The sequence below is a fragment of the Phacochoerus africanus genome, chromosome 8 (assembly GCF_016906955.1).
Source record: "Phacochoerus africanus isolate WHEZ1 chromosome 8, ROS_Pafr_v1, whole genome shotgun sequence".
Taxonomy (NCBI): Eukaryota; Metazoa; Chordata; class Mammalia; order Artiodactyla; family Suidae; genus Phacochoerus; species Phacochoerus africanus.
This window is the reverse complement of record NC_062551.1, coordinates 70,400,005-70,426,360: the sequence shown is the minus strand read 5'-3', so window position 1 is coordinate 70,426,360 and position 26,356 is coordinate 70,400,005. Positions and strand designations below refer to the sequence as shown.

General features: G+C 45.8%; 1 protein-coding gene across 1 annotated transcript in view; it reads right to left on the bottom strand.

Annotated features, from left to right (window-relative positions):
• PEX14 (peroxisomal biogenesis factor 14) overlaps nt 1-26,356 on the bottom strand; it is a 137,839-nt gene that overhangs the window by 106,357 nt on the left and 5,126 nt on the right. The window contains exon 2 of the mRNA XM_047791739.1: nt 10,223-10,270. Coding sequence (XP_047647695.1) covers nt 10,223-10,270 — 48 coding nt within the window. The remainder of the gene's footprint in view (nt 1-10,222; nt 10,271-26,356) is intronic.

The window sequence follows — 26,356 nt, the reverse complement described above, 5'->3', positions numbered from 1 at the left end:
TTGCTGCCTTTACTCTGACAGGGAAGGCTTTGTGGATGTTGAGGGGAGATGGAAAAAGGATTCACCTGAGAGGAGCAGAGAAAGCAGGGAGGAAGAGCCTGAATGCCGTAGTATCTTTACTTCAGTGGAGAAAAAAAGCAAATGGCCCAGTTGTGGAACCTTCCCTCTGGCAGCAGATGGACGCACAAGCAGCTACTGCCCCCTAGACGCTACCAGTGACATTGCACCTTGCTCTACAGACAAGAGATGAAAAGATCCTATTATGTCGCCTCGATCCCGTAACCTGTCATTAGTGAGGTACATGGGTGCAGACGCCTCCTCCAAGCACGAGGAGGCCCACATCACCTGTGATAAATTAATAGGTGCCTTTTCAACAGCTAAGATGCATACAAAAGACTCCAACCACAGACAGCGAGTGAAGGCAGCAGCTTCAGCGGAAGCAAGGCTCACCAGGCAGCGCCTGAACAAGCCAAGCCTCTCACCCACACGCCTGTGCCCTGCGAGGTGGGACCACTGCGCCCGCCGGCTCTCCCCCCTGCTCAGGCCTAACAGAGAGAAGGGCTCAGCAGCGTGGACCTGGGGTTTCAATCCCAGGCCTGCTACTGATGAGCTGTGGGAACCCAACTGCCCTGAGCTTGTTCCCTCACTGGAGATGGAGGAGGTGTGATTCTCGGGGGTTGGTTAGGATGAAACAAGATAGCAAAGAGACCAGCACAGAGGCCAGCATATCATACAGCAGAAGTCCTCTTGGCCTATGTGATCAGAGCTAGTAATTAGTCAGTTAACCAAAAAATCAGTTAAAGCAGGGGATCATTAGAAATGGTCTATCTACGTGCCTTAAACATTTTATATGAACGAAAAACCTATAAACAAACGTACAGTCACTTGCTAATCTTTTGATGTGGAGCCGAGACCTTTTCTTTGAGTGTAGGCCTACAGGCTGATGCTCCCAGCCATCTTTCTTGCATCAACTTCACCCACAACACACCCTTCACAACTTCTAAAGCGAAGCAAGATCTTAAGACATTTGCAAAGCAAACCGAAGTCTAGTCTAGTTCTGGATGTTTATGGTCTTCCCCACTCACACCTAAAAAGACAGCAATCTTTTGAGCAGGTCGCATTTACCAAAGCATTCAGTTTCCACAGAACCTCTTTTCACATTTACGGTTACAAAACACACTCTATGTGTGCCCTCTGTTCACATTCTATTTCACCTGATTACAGCGTATTTAAGGAAACTACCTAATGCACTAACAGATCAATTGGCACACACGTCCAAGACAAGCTGATTCTCTCTTGGTCTGCAGAAGGGCTGTGGGCGTGGATGTGACGGGCCAGGAGCTGCCATTCGGAGCACCCGGGCCTGGCAAGGAGCTTCCCCCTGTGCCACGACAGCAGGCCAGCTGCTGCAGGGAGATGCCTCGTGCAAGCTCTTGACACTCTTTTTAAAATATGTGTTTACTGGTGCCACCACTTCATTTCACAAGAGGATTGCAATGAGTCAAAGGTACACACAAGACAAAACGATACAGCAAACGGAAAGGATGAGGAAAGGGAAAAAAAAGACGTTTGATAAATGTTGTTTACTTTTCCCCTTCTCCAATAAAACCCATTTTCAGCAAACTGGAAAAACTAAGCCATTTATACATATGATCAACCTGCATGCCCGATTCTGTTAGCAGCTCCTCCCTTCAAGCTGGAAAAGGCAGCCCTGCCCCTAGAGATGCCCCTCCTGTGGCCCAAGTGGATGGTGGCAGACACACCGAGAAAGGCCTCCTGATGCCAGCCCAGGGTGACGCCCCAAAGACCCTATGAGCACAAGCAGGAGAGCAGGGCTGCCAGAGTCCCCAAAGGCAAGAGGTCACAAAGGTGGTGGCACATCTTCTTCCCAACGGGGACAATTATCCAGACACCCCCTCCACATCCACGGGGGCAGGAGTGCGCTGCTCTCTGACCAGGTGTCAGGCAGCAGCCCCGTGAAGACCCACCGAGAGAATCCCTCCGTGTCGGCCCATCTCCAGATCGTGCAGACGAACTCATAACGGCAGCGAGAAGATTTGTGGAGCAACAGGCATAAATCTTGGCTATAACTACAAACCATAAAAGAAAGGAGCGCCGCGCTGGGAGGGGAGGCGGGAGGGCGGCAAGTGCGTCCTTCCCCAAAGCACCACTTCATCTTCCCGCGGCTTCTCACGGCCAGAAGTGGGATCAACTACAAGACCGTATTTTTCAAACCCAAACTGGTCTGCGTGGCTTGACAATGGGCTAAAATACTTTAAACTGAAGTTATCCTGGGAAATGTCCTAAGCACAACACTTGGTGGTTTGCAAACTGGGGGCCGTGGGTTTGCAAACTGGGGGTCGTGGGTTTGCCACATGGATGAGCCGTCTTTTAGGGCACACCTGAAAAGCAGCTTTGGAGTGGAAATTCTTTCAAATAGGATAATGACATTTATTTTTTCGGCCTCGCCTGTGGCATGTGGAAGTTCATGGGCCAGGGATCAAACCAGAGCCACAGCTGCAACCAGAGCCACAGGAGTGACGACACCGGATCCTTCATCCATTGCGCTACGAGGCAACTCTGATAACGACGGATTTTTAACAAAAGAAAAATATTTTCACTCTCCCCAAATGAGAGCTCTGTGCATCCCGTCTCCTGAGAGAAGGGGTGGGGGGGACAAAACCGCTTTCTCTCAGAGAATGAGGCTGCGGACAAGATTAAAAACTGAATTCCCTCCATCATTGTGGCCCTGAAAAAAGGTAGCTGAGCGCTCAGCCCCTCAGTTCCCATGTCTCCAGAATGAGGACACGGTTCAGTTATCCAACAGTCAGGGCCTCTGATTACAGGAACCACAGCATATATAGAGTATTATCATGAAAGCCAGGAACCCCAAGTATAAACAAAGCTGAATAACGATTTCAAATTCCATTTCCCTAATTATTACCCCTAAGAGTTTCGATTCGTCTAATAATTATTTGTAAAAGGATACCTTAAAACTGAAAAAACCACCTCTTCATTTACCTGAAAGAGGAAAAGAACTTAAAGGGCACCGCCTCGTCTACTCAATAAACCTTCTCAGTCTGTAATAGGAAGGACAGAGGAGGAAGAGGCAGCAATTTCAAAATCGGTAAGTAGCCTACAGATTATAGCAAAGCCACCCAGAGACGGAACGAGACGTTTCTCAAGTTCATCCATTTCAGCATTTAGTTCTCACCCGCTTCCTCCCCGGAGCGGCAGGGCAGATGGGCATCTCAGGCACCCTCCCAACAAGGGGTGTCAGTGTTAGAAGAGCAGCCTCCTCCTCGGCTGCTCAGAGGGAAGCCCACGTTTTCTGCTATCTGAGGAGCCCAGAGTTAGGGCACACGACAACGTCCGCCAGAGGTGCACGCTGAGACCCATCTCTGGGTGTTTACACCTGATGGGTCCCCGTTTCTCAGTAGCAGCTGTGAGGGGTGCCTCCTGTCATGTGTTGCTGATAACAGCGTAAGTACCAAAATCTGCACAAGGTTCACTTTTTACAATAAATAAATAGATTTAGGATTATCCCTGTGTCATCCCCAGTCACCTGCCTCCAGACTAACTCTGAGTGGGCAACACAGGTGGAAATTACAGCTCCCTTCGGCAAACCTAACTCAGCTGTGCCCACAGAAATTAACCCTGCAGACTCTCTAAATAGCAATGCTCAATACTTTAGATTTGCTGTATTTATTTTCCTGAAATCTTTAAGGAGTAATAGTTTTATTACCCCTATGCCTATAAAACACTTTCATAAATTCAATATTTTTTTGTCTTTTTTGTCTTTTTTAGGACCACACCCACGGGATATGGAGGTTCCCAGGCTAGGGGTAGAGCAGTAGCCATTGGCCTACACCAGAGCCACAGCAACACCAGATCCGAGCCGTGTCTTCGACCTACACCACAGCTCACGGCAATACTAGATCCTTAACCCACTGAGCGAAGCCAGGGATCCAACCCGCAACCTCATGGTTCCTGCTCAGATTTGTTTCCGCTGCACCACAATGGACACTCCCATGAATTCAATATGAAAACCAACTTTGGAGTTCCCGCTGCGGTACAATGAGATTGGTGGAGTATTGGGACACAGTTGAATTCCCAGCCCAGCACAGTGAATTAAGGATCCAGTGTTGCCACAGCTGCAGTGTAGGTCACAACTGCAGCTCAGATCTGATCCCTGGCCCCAGGAACTCCATATGCTGCTAGGCGGCCAAAACAAAACAAAAAGCCAATTTTATTTTCCCAAAAAGTACTTCGAATTTTATAAAATAAATGCCTGTGGGTTACCTGTTCTATATATGCACGTACATATACATATGTGCATGAGTAAACACAAAGACATGCATTGAGCATATGAATGTCATCCTCCAGAAAGGTTTTGGTGGGAAAAAGCATGAGAACTGCCAACCCACAATGAGCCTGCCAACAAGTACACCCAAGTACCTGAACCACAAAAAATACAAATTCAGGGGAGGCTGTGCCAGAAGTACCTGCGAGAGGTCTTTCGGAGACAGGCAACCAGCCACAGCTCTTCTTACAGAGCAGCTCACAGACTAGGTCCCTGAATTCATCAAGATATTAATGGCCTTTTGATTACCAGCCTCTGGTTAAATGACTTGAAAAGCAGAAAGGAGGAATTCCCACGGTGGCGCAGCAGAAACGAATCTGACCAGAAACCATGAGGTTGCAGGTTCAATCCCTGGCCTCACTCAGTGGGTTAAGGAGCCAGTGTTGCCGTGAGCTGTGGTGTAGGCTGCAGAAGCAGCTCAGATCTGGCATTGCTGTGGCTGTGGTGTAGGCAGCAGCTGTTGCTCCAGTATGACCCCTAGCCTGGGAACCTCCATATGGTACGGGTGTGGCCCTAAAAAAGCCAAAAAAAAAAAAAACAAAAAACAGAATGGAAACCTTAGGTATCATAGGTGTAAGTGGATGAGCTGCCCCAGAAGGGCTGAGGGCAAACACATGATGTAGAACCCTGGGCAAGGTCCTGTCTTAGCCTCAAGGAGAAACCTCAGGGATGTGGCCTCTTAAAATTAAAAAAAAAAAAAAAAAAAAGGAACTCAGGGGAGGGGAGGGGGAATGGGTGAAGATGGTGAAAAGAAACAAATTTCCACTTATTAAAAAAAAAAAAAGAATTCGGCATACTAAAAATATTAATCCCCGGGAAGGGATAAAGTACTATGACCATCATCCTTTATAAAGGTATGTTATTGTCATTTGGGATTATTTGGATAGAGGAATGAAGGGAAAAGGATAGAAACAAAAAGCGAAAAAACAAGAACTGATGCCTACAGGTTAGAGGAAGAGATGGTGCAAGATTCATCCATTAGAAAGAAGCTGGGGTCAAAGAGCAAAAAGCCAAAATTCTAGTCTGGCCCAAATCCCTCAGTGTTGTAGGAAGTAGGTGAGCAACTTCATTGCCGAATACTGAGGACCACTGTGGGCTGAAACGAGGGAGCAGACACGTTAAACAAAACCATATATATCGTTGCTTCAAAGACCCTAAACTCTCAGAAGGTTACTTAACCCACAAGATCAGAACTCCTGCACGCAGAGAAGTGTCCACCCCATCTTGAAGAATCAGAACTCCTGCACACAGACAATTGTCCACCCATCTTAAGGACCTATGGAGAGGCAAGACTTGGTCCTGCCACGTCAGTGCAGGCACTAACCTCTGTGATGGGTGGACATGGCCCCACATAGGTGATGAGAAAACTCAGGTCTGCAGAAAATCCACAGGCGGTTTTGAACAGGGCTGGGAGAAGCAGTCTTACTGGGGAGCTGTGTCAAAATTCCCTGCGATGGGAGGCAGAGCTCAGTGAACAAAGTTTTAAAGAAAAAGCAATCGGCCATTTTATCTCTGGCAAGGAGTTTTGTCATCAATAATCAGAGAATTGTAACTGAGAGTGTAAAGAATTTATCAAGACCAGTCAGGGTGGTGCCACTGCCGCTGGAGTTGACTCCTGCTGCACTGCTGCTGCAGCACAAATGTTACTTCCACCTTTTTTTTTTTTTTTTTGGTCTTTTTAGGGCCACACCCTCGGCACATGGAGGGTCCCAGGCTAGGGGTCAAATCGGAGCTGTAGCCACCGGCCTACACCATAACCACGCCAGATCTGAGCCATGTCTGCGACCTACACCACGGCTCAAGGCAACGCTGGATCTTTAACCCACTGAGTGAGGCCAGGGATCGAACCTGCATCCTCACGGATGCTAGTCAGAGTTATTTCTGCTGAGCCACAACAGGAACTCCACTTCCAACATTTTTAATTTATCTTTCCCTTTTCTTTTCCAAGATATCACTACAGATCAGACACTAAGGACCTGCACATTTTGCTGACATTTTTGGAGGAAAAGTTGGGGGTTAGGGAGTGCAGGGCCTCAGGGGTGTGGGTGTGTGTGTGTGTGTGGGGGGGTGTTTTTCAGGGGAAATTTTCCACTATGATTGTTTTACTAAAGTGATTCTTGTTTGTTTGGTTAAAAAAAGAAAGAAAGAAAGAAAAGAGAAAGTCTATTCACCAATCTCTAGCCTGAGGACATCATGACATTACACTACTATGGCCAGAGTTGCTGGGTTGGTTGTATTGGGAGGGGAAGAGGATTGAAGGGGCAAGAGAAGGTAACGTGCAGTGTCACTATTTGGCTGGAATCAAGACAGGATGGCTAGCAACACAAATGCATCAATTAGAGACTCTATGACTATACTTATCAACTCGAAATCATTAGCCAGCTTTTATGGTCCAGAGAGGACAGATATAAAAATCAGGCCCGAGGAGTTCCCGTCGTGGTGCAGCAGGAAGAAATCTGACTAGTATCCGTGAGAATGCGGATTCGATCCCTGGCCTGGCTCAGTGAGTCAGAGATCCGGCGTTGCTATGAGCTGTGGTGTAGGTCACAAATGCAGCCTGGATCCTGAGTTGCTGTGGCTGTGGTGCAGGCTGGCAGCTATAGCTCCCATTCGACCCCTAACCTGGGAACTTCCATATGCCGAGGGTGGGGCTCTTAAAGCAAAAAAACAGAAAAAGAAACAAAAACCAGGCCCTCCTTTTCTAGCAGACAGAGCAAAGCAATAAGGCACACACCCAAATACATCCACCTAACAATGTCACTTGCACGATAGAGACTACTCAACAGAGCCTCTTTTGTTGTAAACCTCACTTTTTTAATAAAGGGAAAAATTATCCCAAAGTGATCATCTAGTTCTGAAGACAAAGAACAAGACTATTTGCCTTCAGCATCCCATGTTTAGCCTTTTTAGTGTAAAGAACAGGGTAGCTTCCATTAAGAGAATTTTGTAGAAAATACGCACTCCACTTGGTTAAAAAAAAAAAAAAATTAACTGACCATGACGTTTCCCTCAACATTAGAATGTCCCATTCCCCCTGGACCTGGCTTCAAGCTTCACAAAAACCACCCCTAAGTCTCCCCTCTCTTCCTTCTCTGAATAATGAGGGCTCTCTTAGACTCCCAGCCAGGCAATTCTGTACCAAATTATATACAATTTTGTACTGTTTGCTAAAATTATATACAGCCTGGTGCCATTTGCTAATTGTTTCATGTGTAACAAATGCATTTTCTTCCCCAAATAAGATATATAAATTACTTGGGAAGACAGCTTAGCTTTATTATTATTATTTTTTTTTGTTTTTTGTTTTTTTGGCTGCACCTGCAGCATGTGGAAGATCCCAGGCCCGGGACTGAACCTACGCCACAGCAGCAACTCAAGCTGCTGCAGTGCCAGTGCCAGATCCTTAACCTCTTGAGCCACAAGGGAACTCCTTAGCTTTATTCTTCAATTGTCTGTTCCTCCTGAGCACCCAGGAGACAGCTAACACACATGGCCTGAGAAACCTCCCCTGGGGAGGGCTGAGTGCTGTAGGGCTTCTCCAGAACCCCATGATGCTCTCCAGCCTGCTGCTGGCTCATAGCAGCAAGTCCCCTGCCCCCAACCTGCTGCAAAAGCTGTCGCTAGGGCTAACAGCAGCAAGTCCCCTGACCCCAACCTGCTGCAGAAGCTGTCGCTAGCCCTCGTGGGACTCCTCTGCCTGGCACCCTCCCACAGCCACTCCCAAGAGGCGGAAGTAGCTCACATAAGACCATACAACTCGGCTGGTGCCCTCATTTAATCAGGCTGCTGCAAATGGTTGGCCAAAAGCAATAAGGGCATGACTGAGAGACTGTGGGAGTTTAATATAAAAAAATTAATAAAAAAAAAAAAGAGGGGAAGGAGGAAGGGTCTACCTTTTAATAGGGCCCTAATTACCCAACTCATAGGATCAGCCCAAATGAGATGGGAGTTTATTTCGGGGTTTTTTTTTTTTAATTATTGTTTTTTTTATATATATATAAATTGCTGCTATGTGTTTTCTTTCCTCTGAGCAATTATGCAGCAAGTACGTAAAGAGGGGAAAAAATATTAATTAAATATAAGGTAATTGTAGAGTTGGCCTGGAGAGAATGAGTCTGAACTCTGGACCATCACAGGCTACTAGGGTTTGAAGACTGCTCAGGGCCTCCCAGAAAAGAAAGAAATAAAAATACAACCAACCAACAAGCAGATGCAAAGTACAGCAGGAAAAGGGCCATTTACGGAAACATTAGCAGAGCAAAGGGGCTGCAGGCCTCCAAACACCCAGAAATGAGTGAGGCTGCCAGCTGCTCAGGGCTCACTGCTAGAAAGAACCCCCAAGATTTATTCGGTCGTGCCCAGAACATGGTCCGGCCACTCTTTCGATGAACAAGAGTCAAAGGAGCAGATAAAAATTTTAAGAGAGACCGAGGAAGAAAGGGAGTGGAGATGACGAGAGCGTCCATTCCGAACTTTAGTCCAAAGCCGATCACAGTGTTGGCCTGAGGGGCTTGGAGGCAGCCCCAAGAACACAAGCTCTCTATCCATGGGGCTGCCAAAGCGAAGCCTCCTCTGGCTTTCACACCGCCGAGACCCGGAGGAAGAGCCCAGGCAAAACCCAAGGAGAGAAACAAAGCCGGGGGGTGGGGGGTGAGTCGTATTTGGTGACAGCAGGTGACAGACTGGACAACCGTGCTCCCCTCAAACAGTCCTGGCAGGGCTCGAGTCAGCCTGGCCCTCCTCCAGCTCATCAAACCCAGCTCCCCTTCTGCCTTGGAAAGCCTCAGTACAGACTAGAATGCGGACTTGTTCCTGCCAGCGGAGGGCCTCACGTCGCCTCCTCCCACAGCTGCCAGAGGAGCGGGAAGGAAAACAGGTGAAAACTACAGGCGCTGCCCCCAAACAAAGGCCTGGCCGTACATCCCTAAGTTTTTGATCACCATTCAAAGAAAAAACTAGCTCTGAGAAGTTGAACCTAAAGTTGGCCCCTCCATAAGATGTAGCTGGTTTGTACAGAACAAGTCTCCTCCCCCGCCACCCCCACTTTTTAGGGCTGCACCTGCAGCATATGGAAGTTCCCAGGCTAGGAATTGGAGCTGCATCTGCCGGCCACCGCCACAGCCACGCCAGATCCGAGCCACGTCTGTGACTTACATCACAGCTCATGGCAACAACGACTCCTTAACCCCCGGAACGAGGCCAGGGATCGAACCCGCATCCTCATAGACGCTAGTCAGGTTCGTAAGCCACAGGATCAGGCTTAATACCCAGCCAAGAGGATGTGCAGCAGGCCCTGAAATGCAAAATAGAATGAAAACAGGGCAGGCAGGCGCTCTGGCTCAGACCATCAGAGCAAAAGCACTTTGTGAGGAAAACCAGCTCCAGTACCTAGCAGACCTCTTCCCCATCGATAGCATAAGCAGGTGATGTTGGTAATGAGGACCACAAACCTAAATACAGAAGTCTCTCCTTTATCTGTTCTCCAAAGGCTGCCTGAAGTGGCCTCACCCCGTGGAGCAGCATGGCTATTTCAGACAATCAAGCAGCAACTTGGTCAGGCCCAGCAACCCCACTCCAGCTCAGCCTCCAAAGGTTTCAGGCACCCCACTAATTACCACTGATAAAAAACAAACAAAGCGGGGCATCACCACCTAGCACAGAGGCTTTTAGTTCCAGAAAAGACCAGGTTTTACTAAGGGGAAATCTCACTATTCCCTGTGAAAAGGAGTCAGAAGTCAGAGGTCACAGATGGGCTTGGTCTCCACCCAGCACCTACTTACTACAGGATCGTAAGGTTTCTTTAAACTTACACAGTATTTCCATTATTAGAAAATGATACCATATATCATGGGTACTTACCAGTGGCTCTCGAGGTACCACATTTTCACTTCCTGGAGTAGAGTTTGGCTGCAAAGAAAATCAGAAACAAAAGTAAGATCACAGTGCCACCCAATGGACACCAAAAAACCAAAGCTGTTCCATTCTTAAGCAACACACCCAAAACTATTTCTCCTATTTCTCACCAGTTTTTCATACTGCAGGGATTCTGTAGGGAGCTGCCTGTAAGGGGTAACCCAAAGAGTTTGAATTTAGCAGTGAACATGAAGAGACTGTTTCTGGGTTCACTGGTCACAGGACCTTGAGAAGGCTGCATTTGGCTTAGGAGCGCCCGAGGTCAGCAGCTGAGCAGCAGGGGCTGGGGACCAGCACAAAATCCAGGGAAATAGCAAAAGGAAAGGCTCTAAATGAAAACAAAACCTCCCTTCTGCCATCTCCCCATCACGCTGACTGGGAAAAGCAGAGATGGAGACCCAGACCCAGCAACAGGGGCCCTACTTAGCTTTTTCATCTGGGCATCGGTTTGGAGCCAGGACACTGGTTCCCATTTACCGCCTGTCACTGAGGACACCAATCCCTGGTAGTAAAGAAAGCCAGGCTTAAATCCTTTCTGTGAATAAGCTAGTGACAAGCTGACAGATAAAGAGACCAACCAGCGCGCAGGCAGCCTGAGGCCCGCTTGCCTGGCCCTGGTCTGTTTCCTTCTTTCGCTCTCTCGCCTCACCCTCACATTTAAACATTCACCTTCAACCCGTGGCTGACCTGGCCAAAAGTCAGAGAAAAGGTGAAAGAGAGACAGAGACAGACAGACGCGGAGGAAATTTACAAATCTCCAAAAGAATAAAACAAGCAGCTTGAGAGAGTTGTGATTAGTTTACTGTTACTGATGTTCAAGCCAATTTCCAATTATCTACAGATAATATCCAGACAAATGCAGCTAATCTGTGGGCCTCCGGAGCCAGCCTCCAGCCTCCAAACTCCTCCCTGCTAGTTCAGATGGCACACGCCAAGCCTCCTAGGAAAAAAGGACAGAGGTGGGAGAAGAAAGAGTCCAGTCCACAGAGGGTCCCCCCAAGATTTCCTCATGCCCAGTTGCTACCATGCAGCTGGCACATGGCACAGTTGGCAAGGACTCTGCTGGAAGGAAGACCCCATTTCCTCATCCACAAGTCCTATCTTGGGGGCCCCTTCTCATCCCAGGACAAGAAGTAAGCCATGAAACTAACTAGAACCTGTGGAAACTAACCAGAAAGTCCCAGGGAACCTGAGCATGCTCTCCTTCCCCCCTCCTCCACTGTCACTCACTCCCAAGGCTTCAGGCATCAGAGCCACAGAAGTGACAATGCTGGGTCCTTTTGGTTTTTTTTTTGTTTTGTTTTTTTAGGGCCGCACCCACGGCATATGGAGGTTCCCAGGCTAGGGGTCCAACTGGAGCTACACCACAGCCACAGCAACGTGGGACCTGAGCCACGTCTGTGACCTACACCACAGCTCACGGCAACACTGGATCCTCAACCCACTGAGCAAGGCCAGGGATCAAACCTGCAACCTCATGGTTCCTAGTCGGATTAGTAACCACTGCGCCACCAAGGGAACTCTGACAATGCTGGGTCCTTAACGTGATGAACCACCAGGAAACTCAGGGCTCATGCATTTAGATCTCTAGCCCAGACCCCTCCGAGGTCTACATCCAACTGCCTGCCTCCTCTTGGACTTAACAAATCCCACAGCAGATTCAGAATCCTCTCCCTCTGCCACACATGTCCCCTTCCACTGCTCCCTGTCTGGGTGAACGGCACAACCTTCCACCAAAATATGCAAACTAGGGAGTTCTCATCGTGGCTCAGCGGTTATGAACCAAGTAGTACCCATGAAGACACAGGTTCGATCCCTGGCCTCATTCAGTGGGATAAAAGATCTGGCGTTGCCCTCAGCTGTGGTGTAGTTCGCAGACGTGGCTCGGATCTGGCATTGCTGTGGCTGTGGCGCAGGCGGGTGGCTGCAGCTCTGATTCGACCCCTAGCCTGGGAACTTCCATATGCCGCACCTGCGGCTCTTTAAATAAGTGAAAAAGCATTGTATGGAGTTCCCTTTGTGGCTCAACAGTAATGAACTCGACTAGTTAGTATCCATAAGGTTTCAGATTCAATCCCTGGCCTCACTCAATGGGTTAAGGAGCCAGCGTTGCCATGAGCTGTGGTATAGGTCACAGACGTGGAATGGCTATGGTGTAGGCTAGCAGCTGCAGCTTCCAAATGCCACATATGCAGCCCTGAAAAAAAAAAAGCAAAAAAAGTGACTCAGTTATACGTTTATATAGTATTTTTCATATTCTTTTCCATTATAGGTTATTTTTTTAATTTTTATTTTTTGTCTTTTTAGACCCCCGCAGTATATGGAGGTTCCCAGGGTAGGGGTCGAATCAACTGTAGCCGCCAGCCTATGCCACAGCCACAGCAATGCCAGATCCAAGCTGCGTCTGTGACCCACTGAGCAAGGCCAGGGATCAAACCAGCGTCCTCGTGGATACTAGTCAGATTCGTTTCTGCTAAGCCACGACAGGGTACTCCCCATTATAGTTTACTAAAGACTATTTGCAAGAGCCTTCTAATCAGTTCACACACATCCATGTTGGCTCTAACTCATTTTCCATACTGCAAACAGACTACCACTTCAAAATAACCTGATCTCATGCACCACCCATCCCAGTAAACAACACAACTCTGCTAAGAAAAAAACTTCTTGGTGTGGCCTTGGTCAGGCCTCCCCTGACCACAGATCAGGTCTGTGTGGCACCACATTCCCCAGCTCGACACACAGCAGACACACCGCCCTTTGCTTCCTCTGCCAAGGGGCCTCTGCACCAGCTATTTCTTCCCTTCCCACTGACAAGTTAACTCATCCCTCACATTTCAGCTAGGCCACTTCCCTGAGGAAGCATCCCTTCCCTGACAGCCTGACACAGTCAAACCTCCCTAGTATACACCCATACCATCTATCAATCATCTACCAGTGCCTCTCCAGGGACTGGGTGACAGCCAACCGATGTCTTCGTCCCTCCGCAGACGATAAACTCTGCATGGGCAGAAACTGGCTGTGTTTGCAGATCACCGTGTCCCTGGGGCCCAGGACAGTATCAGGCACAGGCTGGGCCTTCTACAGAATCTTACTGAGTGAATCAGTGGGCAACAGAGCAGACCATGGTGTGATGGATTATATATCAAAATTCAATATCTTCCCGAGGGCTTTGCATTTGGTAAATACAAAGTGTTAACATTTATTTAGTGCCTTCTTCATTCAATTCTCCTAACAAATGTATGAAATTACTGCTGACATGGAAACTGAGGCAGGGGAGGTTAAAGGACTTGCCCGTGATGACTCAGCTAATAATGGTACTGAAAGGATGTGAGCCTTTTTTTTTTTTTTTGGCTTTTCAGGGCCACACCCACAGCATACGGAGGCTCCCAGGCTAGGGATCGAATCAGAACTATAGCTGCCGGTCTATACCAGAGCCACAGAAACACCAGATCTGAGCCTACACCGCAGCTCACGGCAACACCGGATCCTTAACCCACTGAGCGAGGCCAGGGATCGAACCCACAACCTCAGGGTTACTAGTTAGATTCATTTCTGCTGCGCCTCATCAGGAACTCCCTGAGTCCTTTTATTTAATCAAAATAATTGAGAGGTTTTTTTTTTAGACCACATTTTATTAAGCAACTACCTTACTGCCACCCCATAAAATAATAGTGTAGGTAATTAATAGACTAGGCAAAACAAACGCACGCAAACAGCTGTAACATTTAGGAAGCCTCATTCTGACTTAAGCCAACACTTTCTTCCTGAGATACCACTAATCACTATGAATCATTATCTCCAAGGAACTTCCCTTAAAATTAGTTCATCCCCTAAATAGCTAATATTTGCCAGAGGAAAACGTTTAAACAATATACCATACCAACTGAGTTTCTTTCATCACTCACCCTTTTGTACCTTTTAAAATTATGAGCAACGTAAATATATTCTGCTTTTAAAAATTAAATACGGGAGTTCCCATTGTGGCTCAGCGCTAACAAACCCCACTAGTATCCATGAGGATGCAGGTTTGATCCCTGGCCTCACTCAGTGGGTCAAGGATCCAGCGGGGCCCTGAGCTGTGGTACAGGTTGTAGATGCGGCTCAGATCTTGCATTGTTGTGGTTGTGGTGTAGGCCAGCAGCTACAGCTCTGATTTGACCCCTAGCCTGGGAATTTCCATATGCCACAGGTGTGGCCCCCCCCCAAAAAAAAATTAAATATTAGGAGTTCCCACAGCATCCCACGGTGTCTCTGCAGTACGAGGACACAGGTTCGATTCCTGGCCCAGCACAATGAGTTAAAGGATCCAACACTGCCACAGCTTCAGCATAGGTCACAAACGCCTATGATCCCTAGCCCAGGAACTCCATGTGCCACAGGGCAACCAAAAAAGAAAAAATTAAATGTTAAAAATTTTATAAAGAAAGCTTCCTTCTCATCCCAACAGTCTCCTCTTTGGGGACCCACCACTGATGCTGGCCCCTGACGTATCCTCCTGGGGATATTTAAAGCATTCAAGCAGCACATACATCCCCACCAAGGAATTTAAACAGCAACAGTCCCCAAATTCCTCAAACCTTGGTTCCCCGGAGCCTTCTGGAGGCTCAGTACCCCAAAGCCAGACCACCAAACCCAATCTCAGGGCTGCTAAGGGAGAAGCAAGCATTTCCCCACTGTGTGTTTCAATGCATGGTGCTGACTGAGGTCACTCGGACCTTATCAGTGAACTCACACAGGACTTCTTCCCGATCTGGGACTTGTCCGATACGAACATACTCTGGATGATTCTCCAGCGCCTGTGGAAATAACTGCAATCTAAAACGGGCCATCCTCCATTGCCTTTGTGCGGCCTTTAGAAAACTACTTCTTGGAGTTCCCGTCATGGCTCAGTGGTTAACGAATCCGACTAGGAACCATGGGGTTGCGGGTTCGGTCCCTGGCCTTGCTCAGTGGGTTAAGGCTCCGGCGTTGCCGTGTTGTAGGTCGAAGACTCGGCTTGGATCCCGAGTTGCTGTGGCTCTGGTGTAGGCTGGTGGCTGCAGCTCCGATTCAACCCCTAGCCTGGGACCCTCCATCCATATGCCGCAGGAAGCAGTCCAAGAAATGGCAAAAAGACAAAAAAAAAAAAACTACTTCTTGATGACAGAGACAACTTTCACTCAATCCCTACTCCTCTCCATGTGGATTTCCTTGAAATTCTTCATTTATACCTAGTTTCTTATCTGTCTATTCCCCCTAGATTTTAAGTTCCTTGAAGGCAGACACTTTGCCACCGTGATGAAGGCTGATTTACAGCACTTAGAATGTCAATGGTACTCAATAAAAATGTACTTAATTGGGGAGTTCCCGTCGTGGCGCAGTGGTTAACGAATCCGACTAGGAACCATGAGGTTGCGGGTTCGGTCCCTGCCCTTGCTCAGTGGGTTAACGATCCGGCGTTGCCGTGAGCTGTGGTGTAGGTTGCAGACGCGGCTCGGATCCCGAGTTGCTGTGGCTCTGGCGTAGGCCGGTGGCTACAGCTCCGATTCAACCCCTAGCCTGGAAATCTCCATATGCCGCGGGAGCGGCCCAAGAAATAGCAACAACAACAACAACAAAAGACAAAAGACAAAAAAAAATGTACTTAATTAATTTTTCTTTTTTTTAATGAGAGTTGCAAAGTTTATTTCAGCTTCTCTCTTGGTTTGTTTTTGTTTATTTTTGATGGGTTTTGTTTGTTTGCTTTTGCCACACCGGCAGCATGTGGATCCCCAGGCCAGGGATCGAACCTGCGCCACACAGCAGGGACCAGAGCCACAGCGATGAAAACGCAGGAGCCTTAACCCACTAGGCCATCAGAGAACTCCCTTAATTAATTTTTCTAATTTAAAAAGTTAAAACAAAGGCAGCACTTTATAAAGTGAAGCCAAAATGAAGCAAGCAAAGGACCCCGGCATGTCCTTCCCTGGACTATTACTTCACCTACAACAAAACACAAACCTGGTCTCCTCGCAAAGTAATGTCATGGCCCAATGGCTGTCAACCCTGGGGCAGAATCACTCCCAGCGGGGCATTTAAAAATGTATGGAGGAGAAGTTCCCGTCGTGGCGCAATGGTTGACGAATCCGACTAGGAACCATGTGGTTTCGGGTTCGATCCCTGGCCTTGCTCAGTGGGTTAAGGATCCAGCGTTGCCGTGAGCTGTGGTGTAGGTCGCAGACTCGGCTCGGATCCTGGCTGCTGTGGCTCTGGTGTAGGCCGGTGGCTACAGCTCCGATTAGACCCCTAGCCTAGGAACCTTCATATGTCGCAAGAGCGGCCCAAGAAAATGGCAAAAAGAAAACAATAACAACAAAAAAAAAAGTGTGGAGGAGTTTCTGGCTATGACCAGGGAGTCCCACTGGCATTTAGAGGGCAGGGACCTGAGAGGCTTAATGTCCTGCCAAAGACATTGAAGAATGGCTCCATCCAAAACACCAACAGGATCCTGGCAAGAATCCTGACCCTTGCATTTCCTTGTGAGGAGGAGGAGGAGGAGGAGGACAGAATCCCATATTTAACATGCAGCTCTAGAAGCTGCTTCAAAAAAAAAACAAAGGCCGAGCAGCCAACTGCTTCTTGTCAGAAGCTGAACCCCCCCAAGTTCATGCAGGTTCTAATATTATTCTCACTGGTCCAGCTTTTGTGAAAGCCCAATGCTTTCTTTTTTTTCCCCTCTTTTTAGGGCCGCCGCACCCGAGGCATATGGAAGTTCCCAGGCTCGGGGTCTCATTGGAGCTGCAGCTGCTGGCCTACACAGGATCCGAGTTGTGTTTGCGACCTACACCACAGCTCATGGCAATGCTGGATCCTTAACCCACTGAGCAAGGCCAGGGATTGAACCAGCATCCTCATAGATACTAACCTGCTGGGCAACAAGGGGAACTCTGAAAACCCAACACTTCTTAAACACCTACTCCTACATCAACCCCCTTTTAAGTGGTCAAGTCTATTTCCCAGCCTGAGACTAATCCCTACAAATTAAATTCCAACTTGATCCTGAAAATCTTGACCGGGTGGTCTATGGTTTTAAAAATCATTAACAGTAAGGTTTAGCAATCACCAGCTGAGGAGTAAGAAGTAAGTGCTAAGGCACTCCACAGTCAGGATCCTTAGTTACCAGAATGCAGAGAGTGAGAAGGGAAGAAGAACAAGAGCATAAGACCGCTTTAAAAACAAACAGGGAGTTCCCGCTGTAGCTCAGCAGGTTAAGAATCTGACTAGTACCCATGAGGATGCAGGTTTGATCCCTGGGCCTTGTTCAGCAGGGTAAGAATCTGGCTTTGCCACAAGCCTGCTGCAGCATAAGTTGCAGACGCGGCTCGGATCTGGTGTGGCTGTGGCTGTGGCATAGGCCGGCAGCTGCAGCTCTGATTGCATCCCTGGCCCAGGAACTTTCATATGCTGCGGTTGTGGCCCTAAAAAGAAAAAAAGTAATAAAATTTTAAAAATTTAATTTTTTTAAAAAACCCAGGCAAACAAAAATGACCCCAGGGGTGGAGAGAGAAATGCTTGTTTGACAGAGACAAAGGTACTCGCTCCTGCTGTCCAGACACTGGCCTTCCCCAGCCAGGAGGTGTGCCCACATGCTGACCTTGATGCATAGCAAAGGTCAACTCACACATAGCTCAGATATGAGCAACCCGCAAAACACCCACATCTAGAAGCACTCATCCTACACCTGCCAGTGACTGTGGAACTCTGGATATGTCCTAGGCAAGACATGGCCTGGAGTCTTCTGCTGGGAAGAGTAAGATTCAATTCAACAAATACTTTTGGAGCGGCGCCGGTGCAGTGGCATGCCCTTTGGCATTACCAAGTGAGGGACCGTGTTCCACACCTCTGAACCTCTGCTTCCTCATCCATGGGAACAATGGCAGTAGTACCACCACCCCACATTCAGGATGAGATGAGACAATGGAAGTTATATCGTGTCATTCTTCTGCTCAACATCAAGCAATAGACTCTGCTCCAAGATGGGGTAATAGGGACCAGATTTACCCTCCCACTGTAAATAACTAGAAAACTAAACAAAATAAATGCCACCACTGTTTGCTGATACCAGACCAGCAAGCAGTACAGGACTGTTAATTCCTGACAGAACACAAATGACATTAGCCCTGGGACCACGCTGGCTTCTGCCAGTTCCTGAACATTTCAGACCAAGGAGGGGACAGGGAGGGACTGGGGAGACAGGCGGCAGAACACAGCAGTCCCACTGCGTGGAGCAAACAGAGACTGCAGTTCAGGCAGGTTGAGTGAGCTGCAGGAGAGAGTTCCAGAAAGGAGAGAGCTATACAGAAAGAGAGCTCCAGAGATCTGCACAGAGGTGCCCTTAAGTCTCTGCTGGATACTGAAATATGTACACGCATAAAACGAAACTCCGCAAGAGTGAAAAAGAGGGATGTAGAAGCTGCAAGCCGAACGGTTCCCAGAACCCTCACAGGTCTCAGGAGCCCCGATCGTTAGAGCAGAGTGTCCTCACTGTTCACTCAGGCCACTGAGCAGAGACCACATCTGGGGGGGGGGGGTGTCAGTTAGATTACCTCTTGGGTAAGAGTGACTCTATATCAGGACTTGAAAAAATGAAAATGAAACAAAAGTAATATAACTACCCACCCGAACAAAACTCAGCACGCTTTAAGACCACAAAATCCAGACCCGCAACAGTGTGTAATTCACAGCATCCAGCATCTAATCAAAAATCTCAACATAAGTCAAAAAGTAGGAAACTGAGCAGTTCCTGTCGTGGCTCAGCAGAAACAAATCTGACTCGTATCTATAAGGATTCGGGTTTGATCCTTGGCCTCGCTCAGTGGGTTAAGGATCTGGCATTGCCGTGAGCTGTGGTGTAGGTTGCAGATGAGGCTCAGATCTGGCGTGACTGTGGCTGTGGTGTAGGCCGGCGGCTACAGCTCCAATTCCATCCCTAGCCTAGAACCTCCATATGCCACAGGTATGTCCCTAAAAGACAAAGGTAAAAAAAAATTAAAAATAAAATAAAAAGCAGGAAACTATGACCTATAATAAGAAAAAAATTTTTTTTCATTTGGTTCAACCTACAGTTTTTTATCTCTTTTATTTATTTACTTCTTAGGGCCTCACCTGGGGCACATAGAGACCCCAGGTCGACCTACACAACAGCCACAGCAGCTGTCAGCCTACAGCACAACCACAACAACACCAGATCCAAGCCATATCTGCAACCTACACTGCAGCTCACAGAAACACCAAGCTATACTTCAATTTAAAAAAAAGAATACGAAGAGAGGTGTTACAATTTTATTCAAGAATTTAACTCAGAATTTCCATTGCTGCTCAGCAGGTTAAGAACCTGATTAATCTCCATGAGGATGCAGGTTCAAACCCTGGCCTTGCTCAGTGGGTTAAGGATCTGGTGTTGCCATAAACTGCAGCATAGGTCACAGATGTGACTCAGATCTGGTGTGGCTTTGGCAGTAGCATAGGCCTGCAGCTGCAGCTCCAACTCAACCCCTAGCCCAGGAACTTCCATATGCTGCAGGTATGGTTGTAAAAAGAAAAGAAAAAAAAAAGAATTTAAGTCAGTTCCAAAAATACAAATGTCAGGGAGTTCCTGTTGTGGAGCAGCAGAAACAAATCTGACTGGAATCCATGAGAATGTGGATTTAATCCCTAGCCTCACTCCGTGGGTCAGGGATCCAAGGCTGCCATGAGTTGTCTTGTAGGTCAAAGATGAGGCTCGGATCCCATGTTGCTGTGGCTGTGGTGTAGGCCAGCAGCTGTAGTTCTGATTTGACCCCTAGACTGGGAACTTACACATGCTGAGAGTGAGGCCCCAAAAAGGGGGAAAAAAAAAAAACCCCGAAAATTCAAATGTCAAATCATTTTGTTATATACCTGAAATTAATACAATGTTGTATGTCAAATATACCTCAATAAATAAAAAAAGAATTTACATAATCATAGTAAGGAGAGAAATATAAGGTATAAAAAGAAAGCAGAGGAGTTCCCACTGTGTAATGAATCTGACTAGTATTTAATCCTTGGCCCCACTCAATGGGTTAAGGATCCAGCATTGCCTGAACTGTGGTGTAGCTCTGATTTGACCCCTAGCCTGGGAACTTCTACATACCAAGGGTGCTTGCTAAAAAACAAGCAAGCGAATAAACAAATAAATAAATAAAGCAGGACTTCTGGAAAAGAAGAAACATGTATCTTAAATTAAAATTTCACTGAATGGAAATGACAGGAGGTTAGATACTGCAGGAAAAAAAAAAAAAGTGGAGTTCCCATTGTGGCGCAGTGGAAACGAATCCGACTAGGAACCATGAGGTTGAGGGTTCGATCCCTGCCCTTGCTCAGTGGGTTAACGATCCGGTGTTGCCGTGAGCTGTGGTGTAGGTTGCAGAAGCGGCTCAGATCTGGCATTGCTGTGGCTCTGGCATAGGCCGGTGGCTGCAGCTCCGATTCGACCCCTAGCCTGGGAATCTCCATGTGCCGCGGGAGCAGCCCAAAGAAATAGAAAAAAAAAAAAAAAAGTGCGTGTGCACTTGAAAACATAGCAACAAACTGACCAGAATGAAGAACAGAGTGGGGAGAAAAGATCAAAAAAAGAAAAATATGTAAGGAAAAAATTTTCCAAGTTTGATGAAAACTACAAACTTATAGATTCAAGAAGTTCAACAAACCCCAAGCAGAATAAACACAAAGCATACTAAGGCACATCATAATCAAATTCTAAAAATCCATGAAAAAGGAAAAATCCAAGCAGCCAGAAAAAAAGAGAAACATTACCTACAGCTATTAGTCAAGATTAAGAATGGTTTCAGACGTCTGATTAGAAACTGCACAAGCCAAAAAAATACAATGGAACAGTATCTTTAAAATGCCTATGGCGGGGGTGGTGCAATGATAGGGACTGTGAGTACACTGCAGCTGTGGCAACACCGGATCCTTTAACCCACTGCATCGGGCTGGGGATCAAACCCACATCTCTACAACCCCAGCTGCTACAGTCAGATTCTTAACCCACTGCACCACAACAAGAACTCCTAAAAGATATTTTCAATATATTTTTATTTTTAAAAGATAACTTAGGGAGTTCCCATCATAGCTCAGTGGAAAAGAATCTGACGAGCATCACTGAGGTTGCCGGTTCAATCCCTGGCCTCACTCAGTGGGTTAAGGATCCGGCGTTGCTGTGAGCTGCAGCTCCAATTCAACCCCTAGCCTGGGAACCTCCATATGCCGCAGGAATGGCTCCAGATAAGGCAAAAAGAGACCAAAAAAAAAAAAAACGGAGCTACAACTGCCAGCCTACACCACAGCCACAGCAACATGAGTTCCAAGCCGTGTCTGCAACCTACACCACAGCTGATGGCAACGCCAGATCCTTAACCCACTGAGCGAGGCCAGGGATTCAACCTGAGGCCTCATGGATACCAGTCAGGCTTGTTACCGCTGAGCCACAAAGGGATCTTCCAAAAGTATGCTGTGATAACTTAAAGTAACAGACTGTAAACCTTAGAGCAATCACTATTAAGTGGGGGAAAAAAAAGAGTTGAGATACAATTAAATCAACAGTAAAGATAAAATGAAATCCTGAAAAAATAATCCAAAAGACACAAAAGAGGGAACAAAGAAGAACAGATGAATAAAACTGCAAGATGGCAGAAACTCAACCATATTTATGCTTACCTTGAGTATAAATGAAACACTCCAATTAAAAGGCAAAGACAGTCAGACAGGGCGGGGAGAAAGTGCAAGACCGAGCTGTATACCATCTACGAGAAACCCACTTTCAACAAAAAGACACACATAGCTAAAAAGCCAAAGGATGTCAAATGATGTACCGTGCAAACATTAACCCTAAGAAAGCTGCAGTGGCAACGTGAATCTCGGACAACTTCAAACAAACAGATATTATCGATGATAAACAGGGACGTTTCCAAAATGAAGGCGCCAACCAAGAAGACGTGACAATCCCACATAAGTATGCACGCAATAGGAGTTTCAAAACACATGAAGTAAATCAGACAAAATTCAGGATAAAAAGACAAATCGCAACAGGAGTTTCAAAACACATGAAGTAAATCAGACAAAATTCAGGATAAAAAGACAAATTGGCAGGTATAGGAGGGGACTTTAGTAACCCTCTCTTCTTAATAAAAGAGTCAATAAGTCAGAGTTCCCGTCCTGGCTCAGTGGAAACGAATCTGACAAGCATCCACGAGGACACAGGTTCGATCCCTGGCCTTGCTCAGTGAGTTAAGGATCTGGCGTTGCCATGAGCTGTGGTGTAGGTTGCAGATGCGGCTCAGATCCTGCATTGCTGTGGCTGTGGTGTAAGCTGGCAGTTACAGCTTCGATTAGACCCCTAGCCTGGGAACCTCCATATGCTGCAGGTGTGGCCCTAAAAATACAAAAACAAACAAACAAAAAAAGGCTTTTTGAAAAAAAATTAAAATAAAAAATAGATAAAATTTAAAAAGTCAGTAAGGACATAGGAGATCTAAACAACACTTCACTCAACAGCAGCAGAATATGCATTAGAGCGGACCCTTGAACAAGGGGGTGTAGGGGAGTAACCCCACAGTCAAAAGTCTGCATAACTTTACAGTCGACCTTCCATATCCAAGGCTCCCCATCCAAATACTGCAGTCAACCAACTGCAAACAGCAGAGTTCTGAGGCACGTATTTATTGAAAAAAAAAAAAAAACTTGTCACTAGACCTGCACAGTTCAAACCTCTACTGTTCAAGGGTAAACTATATTTTCTAGTTTATAAGGAAAACTCATCAACATAGACCATAAAACAAATTTATAAGACTTGAAATCATATAGAATATGTTCTCTGATAACAACAGGATTAAACTAGAAATTACAGGAAAAAAAATCTGGAAAAATTTCAAGTGTTTGGAAATTAAACAGACTTCTATACAATCTAGGGGTCAAAGAAGATATACCAGGGGAAATAAGAAAATATTATGAACTGAATGAAAATGAAAAGACAACACATCTAAATTTTGGCACTGCAACTATAGCAGTGCTTAGAAGAATTTTAGTGACTTTAGAAAAGCTAGAAACATCAGAGCAAATGAAACTCAAAGTAAAAAGAAATAAAACTTAAAACTTACAAACAACAGAGGAAAATCAATAAAAACTGGTTTACTGAAGATTATTAAGATTTATAAACCTAAAAAAAAAAAAATGGAGTTCCCGTCGTGGCGCAGTGGTTAACGAATCTGACTAGGAACCATGAGGTTGCAGGTTCGGTCCCTGCCCTTGCTCAGTGGGTTAACGATCTGGCGTTGCCATGAGCTGTGGTGTAGGTTGCAGACGCGGCTCAGATCCTGCGTTGCTGTGGCTCTGGCGTAGGCTGGTGGCTACGGCTCCGATTCGACCCCTAGCCTGGGAACCTCCATATGCCACAGGAGCGGCCCAAGAAATACCAAAAAAAAAAAAGACAAAAAAAGATTTATAAACCTGTACCTAAACAGAAAATTTAAAAAAAAAAAAAAAAAAAAAAGAGTTCCCCTCATGGCACAGCAGAAACGAATCCGACTAGGAACCATGAGGTTGCAGGTTTGATCCCTGGCTTCGATCAGTGAGTTAAGGATCTGGTGTTGCCATGAGCTATGGTGTAGGTTGCAGACATGGCTCAGATGCCACATTGCTGTGGCTGTGGTGTAGGCCAGCAGCCAGTAGCTCTGATTGGACCCCTAGCCTGGGAACCTCCATATGCCGCAGGTGTGGCCCTAAAAAAAAAAGAGAGAGAGAGAAGACACTAATATCCAACACTAGGAATGAAAAAGTGGAAATCACTGAATATTTTATAGACATTTGAAAGATAAAGGAAGGAGTTCCATGGTGGCTCAAGGGGTCAAGGATCCAGTGTTGTCACTGCTATGGCTCTGGTTATGGCTACGGCACAGGTTCCATCCCTGGCCCAGGAACTTCTGAATTTTTTTTAATAAAACAAATAATAAGGAAATATTAAGAAAAACTTTAAAAACAATACATCTGACAACTGAAATAATAGCAAATTCCTTGAGACACAATATGCCAAAGTTGACCTTAGAAAAAAACAGAAAAGGAATACCCTAGTGGCCTAGCAGGTTAAGGATCCAGCATTGTCACTGCTGTGGCACAGGTTCCATCCCTGACCCAAAAACTTCCACATGCCGCAAACATGGCCAAAAAAGGACGAAAAAAAAAAACCCAGAAAAGCTTTAAACCTTTAAATCTATAATCAAATAAATTAAAACATAATTTTAAAATACTTAATTTTTTTAAAAAACAAGTTTATAACTAAAACTTAAAAAGAAAACTCCAGGCCCAGGTGGCTAAACTGGTGATTTCTATTGAACACTTAAAAAAAAAAACACCAGCCTCGGGAAGTTCCTACTGCGGCAAGCAGTAACAAACCAAACTAGTATCCATGAGGACAAGGGTTTGATCCCTGGCCTTGCTCAGTGAGTTAAGGATCCGGTGTTGCCGCCATGAGCTGCAGTATAAGTCACAGACGTGGCTTGGATCCCACGTTGCTGTGGCTATGGCCTGCAGCTTCGGTTCTCACTCAACCTCTAGCCTGGGAACTTCCATATGTTGTGGGTGCAGCCCTAAAAAGGAAAAAAAAAATTCTCATACAAAGTATTTCACAAAGTAGAAAAAAAGTTAAAAGTTCCCAACTTTTTCCGAGATACCAGTATTATCTTGATAATAAAACTAGACATAGATTTCACACACACACAAACTATAAGTCAAGATCCCTTGTAAACATAAATAGAAAAATCCTTAACAAAATATTGCCAAATCAAATCCAGCATTATATAAAAAGGGTATACAATCGTGACCAAGCAAAATTTATCCAACAAATGCAAGATTAGCTTAACATGTGAAAAATCAATCAATATAAAAAAAAAATCATATTAACAGAATAAAGAAGGAAAATAAAATCAACAGAGCAAAAAGAGCATCTGACGACGTTCAAAACATGTATGATTAAAAAAAAAAAAGACTCAGCGAGTTAAAGTTGAATCCCCTCCACCAGATAAAAGGGACTTTCAAAAAACCTACAGCCAACATCATATTTAAATGTAAAAGATTGAATGCAAATATTTCCCCTAAGGTCTGGAATCAGGCAAGAATGTCTACTCTCAATATTTCTTTTAACACTGTACTAGAAGTCCTATACAGTGCGAGAAAGTAAGTAAAACAAAGGGGGCATATAAACTGGAAAGCAAGAGGTAAAGCTGTCGTTATTTGCAGATGACATGATCATCTACAGAGAAATAACAAGCAATCTTCCAAAAAACCATAAGAATTATAAAAGAGCTTAACAAGGTTGCAGATACAAGGCCAACATACAAACCCATTTTGTTTCTATACACTGGAACTGAAAAATTAAAAATGAAATTTAAACATAAAATCCACAGCTACAATAGCATGCAAAAACATGAAATATTTAGAGACATTTAATGGAATGCGTAAATGACCTACACAGTCAAAATTATAAAACACTACTGAGAAAAATCGAAGACCTAAATGAAAATATATACCATGTTAAGGAATTAGAAGATCAATATTGTTAAGATGTCAATTGATCTACAGTTCCCACAGAATCCCAGTAAAAATCCCAGCAAGCTCTTGTGATAAACTGATTCTAAAATTTAAACAGAGACTCAATGGACCAAAGCTAAAACGATTTTGAAAAACAATAAAGTCAGAATACTTTACACTACCTGATTTCAAGATTTACTACAAAGCTACAGCCATCAACACAGCACAGTGGACCCTTGAACAACACAGGGATTAAGGACGCCGACCTTCCATGCAGTCAGAAATCCACATATAACTTTACAGTTAGCCCTCCACGTCTATGGATTCAACCAATGACAAATTGTGTAGTACTGCAGTAGGCACTTACTTTTTTTTTTTTAAATCGATTATACATGGGCCCATGCAGTTCAACCCTACGTTGTTAAAAGTCAATTGTGTTTCATTTGCATTAGGAGAAATACATAGATCAATGGAAGAGAACAAAGTCCAGAATCTGACCCATTATAATCAATTTTG